General features: G+C 51.1%; 1 protein-coding gene across 1 annotated transcript; it reads right to left on the reverse strand.

Annotated features, from left to right (window-relative positions):
* Positions 1 to 3,719: 3,719 nt before the first annotated feature.
* LRRN4CL (LRRN4 C-terminal like) lies at positions 3,720 to 4,435 on the reverse strand (the record flags this gene model as incomplete). Its single annotated transcript, XM_080691983.1, is given in 2 exon segments — positions 3,720 to 4,082; positions 4,085 to 4,435. Coding segments are annotated over 2 exon segments (714 nt in total).
* Between the last annotated feature and the right edge of the window lie 3,609 nt (positions 4,436 to 8,044).

The raw sequence follows: 8,044 nt of genomic DNA on the forward strand, positions 1-8,044 counted from the left end.
CCCTTTTTTTTTTGGTGGTACTGGGGTTCCTGGAAACCCTTCTACCTCCGGGATATACTCCCAGACACCTAATTTTTATATTTTTATTTGGAAACAGGGTCTCTTAAGCCAGCGCGGCTGGCTTTGAACCTGCGCGATCCTCCTGTCTCCGCCTCCCAAGCGCGGGGATTACAAGCGTGCGCCACCACACCTGGCTCTTTCTTTCTTTCTTTCTTTCTTTCTTTCTTTCTTTTCTTTCTTTTCTTTCTTTTTCTTTTTTAGTTTGTCCTGGAGGTTCAACCCAGGGACATTCTACCTCCAAGCTATACCCCCAGCCTTTCTTTATATATTTTTATTTTGTGACAGGATTTCGTTATGTTGTGGAGGCTGACCTCAAACCTGTGATCCTCTTGGCTCAGCTTCCCAAATACTGGTATTACAGGCCTGCGCCACCACACCCGTTACACCCAACATTTTCTATTTTAGGACAAATTCTGATGAAATTGTCAGTGGCCTTAAAATTGCAATCTTCTGTTTTAGCTTCCTGGGTTGCTGGGATTACATTTGGAAATTCCCACTTAAGTTTTTTTTTTGGTGTGTGTATGGCACTGAGGGATGGAAGCCAGGGGCTTTCTACCTCCGGGCTATACTCCCAGACCTACTTTATACTTTATTTGGAAACAGGGTCTCACTAAGTTGCTGAGAGCCTCACTAAGTACCTGAGGCTGGCTTTGAACCTGTGCGATCCTCCTGTCTCAGCCTCCCAAACGCTGGGATTACAAGCGTGCGCCACCACGCCTGGCAAATGCTGCGATTATAAATGTTGGTCACCATGCCCAACCCAATTAATCCAGTTAATTTTATTTATATATATTTATTTATTTATTTTTGTGTGGCTCTGAACTACATCCCCTGCCCTAGTTTTTATTCTTTAATTTGAAACAGGGTCTCACTAAGTTGTGAAGGGCCTCACTAAGTAGCTGAGGTTGTCCGGGAACAGCGATCCTCCGGTCTCAGCCTCCCGAATGCTGGGATTACAAGCGTGTGCCCACTTAACATTTATTTATTTATTTATTTATCCTACTGTGGTAGAACCCAGAGGCTTTCTACCTCTGGGCTATCCTCCCAGACCTATTTTTTATACTTTATTTGGAAACAGGATCTCACTAAGTTGCTGAGAGCCTCACTAAATAGCTGAGGTTGGCTTCGCACCCACCTGATTCTCCTATCTCAGCCTCAAAGGTAGAGGCTGAGACAGTGAGGTAGAATTTCCCTGGGTTTAATCCCTAATACCAAGAAAAGTATATAAACTCTGAAAAGTAGGTGTATAGGTGGTGAATTGAAAAGGATCACGAAAATTATCTTTCTTTAAAATTTCTTTTAATGTTATCAGCGCATATACAATAAGCACAAATGGAGGGTTCGTTGGTATACACTGTTGGGTTTTTCTTTTTCTTTGTTTTTTAACTGGTGCACTGTAGTCACACATCTTAATGGAGTACGAGCTGGTCCAGGCATACGTGCACACAGCACTCATCTTGCCCTTCCCCACTGCCCACCCCATTCCCTCCTATTACTGTTGTTTCTGCTGTCGCTAACAAGAATACAAATTTGTCCCAAACAGTAGCGTGGGCATCCCCTCCTGTGGAGATTCTTCTCCGGGACTTGGGAGGGAGAGACCTGAGAGGGGAAACCGAACAACTACCTGATGGGCAGCTGCCCTGAAATGAAAGCAACAGCTGCCTGCTGAGCAGCCGTACTGAAATGTAACTGCCTGATGAGCAGCTACCCTGAAATGAACGCACGGACAACTGCCTGATGAGCAACTGACAAAGTTTATTCTCTAAAACCAAGATCTTATACCCTTCTCCAATTAAGTTAAGTATTACATTTTCTTTTTCTTTTTTGGTGGTACTGGGGTGGAAACCAGGCTATATATTCCCAGACCTATTTTATACTTTATTTGGAAACAGGGTCTCACTAAGTTGCCGAGAACCTCACTAAGTAGCTGAGGCTGGCTTCGAACCTGGGCGATCTTCCTGTCTCAGCCTCCCAAGCGCGGGGATTACGAGCGTGCGCCACCACGCCCGGCTAAGCATTACATTTTCATGGGAAAAAACAAACATCACAACGCCAAGGGGAATGCTAGAGATTGGGGAGGACTCAAAGCCACTGAGATACAACCATCAAAGGAAACGAACAGATCCACAAGGGCAGGGCGGGGAGGCCAGAGCAGCTCAGTAAGGGTGAAGGTAAGCTCCCTCCGTCACTGGGGGGCTTTGAGGTGAGTTCCTGAAGGACTGGAGTTCTGCCTGGCGTTTTGGGGAGTCTGACCTTTTGCCAGCCCCTCTCTTAACCCCTTGGGAATCTTTCATTTCTCAGGCTTCGTCCATGTCCGCCGTCACCCTCCCTTCTCTATCCAGTGACAATCCTTAAACTACATCCTCCTCAGACACAGTTATACAGCTGGATTCTGCCCCAACTGGTGTGTGTGTGTGTGTGTGTGTGTGTGTGTGTGTGTGTGTGTGTGTGTTACAGGAGGTTGAGCCCAGGGCATTCATTCTACCTCAGAGCTCCACCCACCTCTCTCTCTCTCTCTCTCTCTCTCTCTCTCTCTCTCTCTCTCTTTGGAAACAGGGTCTCACTAAGTTGTGGAGGCTGGCTTAGTGAGGCTCTTTGCAACTCAGAGAGACCCTGTTCCCAAATAAAGAATAAAAAATTGGGCTGGGGTGTAGCTCAGAGGTAGAATGCCTCTGGGTTCCATCTCTAGTAACACACACACACACACACACACACACACACACACACACACACACACACAGAACAGAGCTGGGGAAGTACCACCTTGGTAGAGGACTGCTTCAATTCCCAGCAGCACAAAGAAGAAAAAGGAGGAGGAGATGGAAGAGGAGGAGGGAGAGGAGGAGGAGGAGGAGGAGGAGGAGGAGGAGGAGGAGGAGGAGCAGGAGGAATTATAGGTGTGCACCACCACATTTAGCTGGTATTTACTTTTTTTTTTCCTTTGTGGTACTGAGGATGAAATTTTGGGGCATTCTATCTCTGAGCAACACACCCAGTCCTTTTTCTTTTTTAATTTTCTGGTGGTACTGGGGTTGGAACTCTTCTACCTTCAGGCTACACTCCCAGACCTATTTTATATTTTTTTTATTTGGAAACAGGGTCTCTTAAGCCAGCCTCGCTGGCCTCGAACCTGCGCGATCCTCCTGTCTCCGCCTCCCAAGGGCGGGGATTACACGGGCGGGGGGTTACAAGTGTGTACCACCACACCCGGCACCCTATTTATTTATTTATTTATTTAGGTACTGGAGATGGAACCCCGGGGCATTCGACCTCCGAGCTACACCCCTGCCCAATTTTTTATTTTTTTATTTTGAAACAGGGTCTCACTGAGTTGCAGAGGGCCTCCCTAAGTAGTAGCTGAGGCTGTCAGCGAACCCTGATCCTCCTGTCTCAGTCTCCCAAATGCTGGGGTCACAGGCACGCACCCCCTTCTCCTGGTTTAAGCAGAAACTTTCCAACCCTCTCTACTCTTTCCTAGCCTTCAGCCGGAACAGAGAGATAAGCCCGGGACCTTAATGCGCGCCCAGTCCAGAGACCCCCGCGGTCGGGTGGGGGTCCTGGGCCTTGCTCCCAGGGCCGGCAGCGCCGGGTCTGCAGTCCTGGGGCTGGGCTGGGCACTCCGGGTGGGGCTGGGCTGCCCCGGAGTCCCCGGGCCCCCATCACAGCGCATCCGCAGCTTGGGTATCAACTGGGCGTCGGCGCGGGCAGCCCCAGCGCTCCCGGAGGCAGAAGTGCCAGGCCAGGGCGGCACAGCTCAGCAGTGCCAGGGCCGTGCCCACCCCCACGGCCGCATGCACCAGGGTGATGGGCCTCGGCGGCACCGCGAGCCGGCCGCAGGGCCCAAAGGCGGGCACCGCGTCCTCGCCGGGGCCGGGCACTGGGCTCTCCCCGGCCCCGTTCGCAGCCACCACGCACACCACGTAAGCGCCCCCAGGCTTCAGTCCGCTCAGCTCCGCCCTGCGGACCGTGGCGTTGAGAGGGGGGCCCTTCTGCGGAGCCCCGCCGCCCTCCCAGAGCAGCAGCCCTCCCAGAGCAGCAGCCAGTAGCGGTGCACCGGGGAGGAGGGGGCGCACCAGCGGACCACCGCGCGGCCCTCCTCCGCCACCACGCGCACGTCTCCCAGGCGCGGGGGCTCCGGCCGCTGGGCGGCGCTGCTGAGCCCGGGGCACAGGCAGGCCGGCCGCCCGGCCCGCTGCAGCTCCGCGCAGGGCACCTGCAGGTGGCGGCACCGGTCGTAGTCGCAGGGGGCGGCCGGCCCAGGTGTGCTCTCTGAGTCATCGTCCTCTTCCTCCAAGTCCGGAGGAGCCCAGGGCCGAGCTCTGGGAACCACGGAGGTCAAGGCCAGGAGCCACAGAAGGCAGGGAGAGCTCAGCATGGAGCCTGGAAGGGAAAAGCATCAGCCTTTAAAGGCTAGCCGGGCATGATGGCGTGCTCACAACCCGTCATCCCAGCACTTGGGAGGATCGCGGGCTGGAGGCCAGCTTCTGAAATGGAGCAAAACTCTCAGCAACTCGGCAAGAAAAGAAAAGACCCGGGCTGTTTTCTTTGTTTTTGTTTTGTTTTGGGGGCTGGAAATTGAGCACAGGGACCTTCTACCTCTGAGCTATACCTCCCAGCCCTATTTTATTTTATTTATTATTATTATTTTTTGGTGGTACTGGGGTTCCTGGAAGCCCTTCTACCTCCGGGCTACACTCCCAGACCTATTTTTTACATTTTTATTTGGAAACAGGGTCTCCTAAACCAGCGCGCGCGGCTGGCTTCGAACCTGCGCGATCCTCCTGTCTCCGCCTCCCAAGCGCGGGGATTACAAGCGTGCGCCACCACGCCCGGCCCTATTTTATTTTTGTATTTGAAAACGCCGTCTTGCTAAGAGTAGCTGAGCCTGGCCAGGGACATGTGATTCTCCTTGTCCCAGCCTCTGAAATACTGGGATTATAAGTGTGCACCACCACGCCTGGCTACAAGACCCTGTTTAAATCAATCAATCAGTCAACCAACCAATCAATCAATCAATAACAATTTAGAAAATTTAAAAAGTGCTGGGACTCAGAAGCAGAATACCCCTGGGTTAAATTTCCTCCTCCTCTCCACACAAAGTCTGGATAGCTTTCCCAGTCCCCTGCCTGCACAGAATTTATGGAGACAGTGAGACACAACTAGGAACCAAGATGGAAAGAGGAAGCCGGCCGTGGTGGCGCACATTTGTAATCCCAGCATTCGGGAGGCTGAGACGGGAGGATCTCAGTTTGCAGACAGCCTCAGCTACTACTTAGTGAGGTCCTTTGCAACTCAGTGAGACCCTGTTTGAAAATGAAGAATAAAAAATAGGCCTGGGTATGTAGCTTGGAGGTAGAATGTCCCTGGGTTCCATCCCCAGTAAGGCAAAAAAAAAAAAAAAAGGTGTTTGGGAGGCTGAGACGGGAGGATGGCACAGGTTCAAAGCCAGCCTCAGCTGGCTTAAGAGACTCTGTTTTCAAATAAAATATAAAATAGGTCTGGGAGTGTAGCCCAGAGGTAGAAGGCCCCTGGATCCCACCCCCAGTACCACCAAAAAAAATTTTTAAAAAATGATTGGACCTGTAGCTCTGAGGTAGAACGTTCCTAGGTTCCATCCCTAGTACCGCAAAAAAAAAAAAAAAAAAAAAAGTAGGGCTGAGGAGGGGGAATAGCTCAGAGGTGCAATACCCGTGGATTCCATCCCCAGTCCTGCAAAATAAATAAGAAGAGGAACGAGGTGGGAACGAGACAGATACATTTGTCAATGAGTTTCTGTTGACAAATGTTTGGTTTTGGACAAAAAGTTCAAGAAAGAGTTCCTGAATAAACAAAGTGCGGAGGGGGGTCAAGAGAAGAAAGGTGGAATAATTCCCACCTGACACCCAGGGAGAAGATTTTAGTAAAATAAGTAATGAACCCGGGTGTGGTGTTACACCCTTGTAACCTCAGTCCTTGGGAGGCTGAGACAAGAGGATGGCCGATTCAAGGCCAGCCTCAGCCATTTAGCAAGGCCCTTCACAACTTAGTGAGACCTTGTTTCCAAATAAGAAATAAAATAGGACTGTGGCCATAGCTCAAAGGTAGAATGTTCCTGAGTTCCATCCCCAGTACTGCAAAACAAACAAAGCTTGGAGTTGGGTGTGGCGACACATGCCTGTAAGCCCAGTACTTGGCAGGCTGAGAGGGGAGGTTGCGGCCAGCCTCGGCCACTTAGTAAGACCCTGTTTCCAATTAAAAGTGAGGGTCCGGGATGTAAGTCAAGGCAAAGCACTTGTCTTGCAAGTGTGGCACCCTGGGTTCAAGCTCCAGTTTCAAAAAGACAAGAAAACAAAAACCAAATTTTTGCAGGACCTGGTGGTGCATGCCCATAATCCTAGTACTCAGGAGGCTGAGATAGGGTTGCAGGTTCGAGACCAGCCTCAGCTACTTAGTGAGAAACTCAGTAAACTATCAAGGCTCTTTCAAGGAAAAAAAAAAAAAAAAATAGGGCTGGGGGTGTAGCTCAGGGGTGAACGGCCTCTGTGTTCAACCCTGAATACCGAATACCAAAAAATAAAAAATGAAAAGGCTGGGGCGAGCCGGATATGGTGGTGCAGGCTTGTCATCCCAGCACTGGAGGGGGCTGAGACAGGAGGATCTGGGTTCACGGACAGCCTCGGCTACTTAGTGAGGCCCTTTGCAGTTCAGTGAGACCCTGTTTCAAAATAAAGAATAAAAAAGTAGGGCTGCCGGGCGTGGTGGCGCACACTTGTAATCCCCGCGCTTGGGAGGCAGAGACAGGAGGATCGCGCAGGTTCGAAGCCAGCCACGCGTGCTGGCTTAGGAGACCCTGTTTCCAAAATGAAAATGTAAAAAATAGGTCTGGGAGTGTAGCCCGGAGGCAGAAGGGCTTCCAGGAACCCCAGTACCACCAAAAAAAAAAAAAAAAAAAAAAAAAGTAGGGCTGGGGGTGTAGCTCGGAGGTAGAATGCCCCTGGGTTCCATCCCAAGTATTGAACATAAGAAAAAGACTATGCCGGGCGTGGTGGCGCACACTTGTAATCCCTGCGCTTGGGAGGCTGAAATAGGAGGATCGCACGGGTTCGAAGCCAGCCTCAGCTACTTAGTGAGGCTCTCAGCAACTTAGTGAGACCCTGTTTCCAAATAAAATATCAAAAAGGTCTGGGAGTATAGCCTGGAGGTAGAAAGCCTCTGGGTTCCACCCCCAGTACCACCAAAAAATAAGAAAAAGAAAAAAAGAAAAAAAAAAGAAAAATACTAAGCCGGGCGTGGTGGCGCACGCTTGTAATCCCAGCATTCGGGAGGCTGAGACCTGGAGGATCACGGTTCGCGGACAGCCTCAGCTACTTAGTGAGGCCCTCTGCAACTCAGTGAGACCCGGTTTCAAAATAAAGAATAAAAAATAGGGCAGGGGGTGTAGCTCAGAGGTCAAATGCCCCTGGGTTCCATCCCCAGACCCGCAAAAAAAAAAAAAAAAAAGAAAAGAAAAAGACTAGGACTAGCTTGGAGGCAGACTGCCCTGCGTTCAATCCCCCAGTCCCCGGCCCATATACGCACACGGGAAAAAAGAAAAAGAAGAAATCCGAGTATTAGCAGTAACGACATGCAAAAACCCAGAGTAGACGGAAGAAGAGAGGAAAGACGCCAGCATCCCTACTCCACACCTGTCACCTGTACACACCCCATCCCAGGTGTCCGCAGCCCCTCACCCCCTCTGGCCCACAGCGGCCCTCACCAGTAGGCAGGCCTTGACGAAGGGAGAAGCCGAAGGGAGCAGCCGCCACCAGGAGTCTGCATACCAGGCTCAGGAGTCCCCAGGACCGCAGGCCGCACCGTCAGGTTGTCTTCCATTTCAATTCTATTCTGGCTGCAAGCTTTTATACCCTTCCACTCTGATGTCACTACCTAGCCCCCTTTTCTCCACTCCCCTCCCCCGGTGAATGCCAAGAAAGAGGGCGGGTCTCCTCCTCCCAGGGCCTGAGTC

Source organism: Muscardinus avellanarius (genome assembly GCF_963383645.1).
Source record: "Muscardinus avellanarius genome assembly, chromosome: 1".
NCBI lineage: Eukaryota > Metazoa > Chordata > Mammalia > Rodentia > Gliridae > Muscardinus > Muscardinus avellanarius.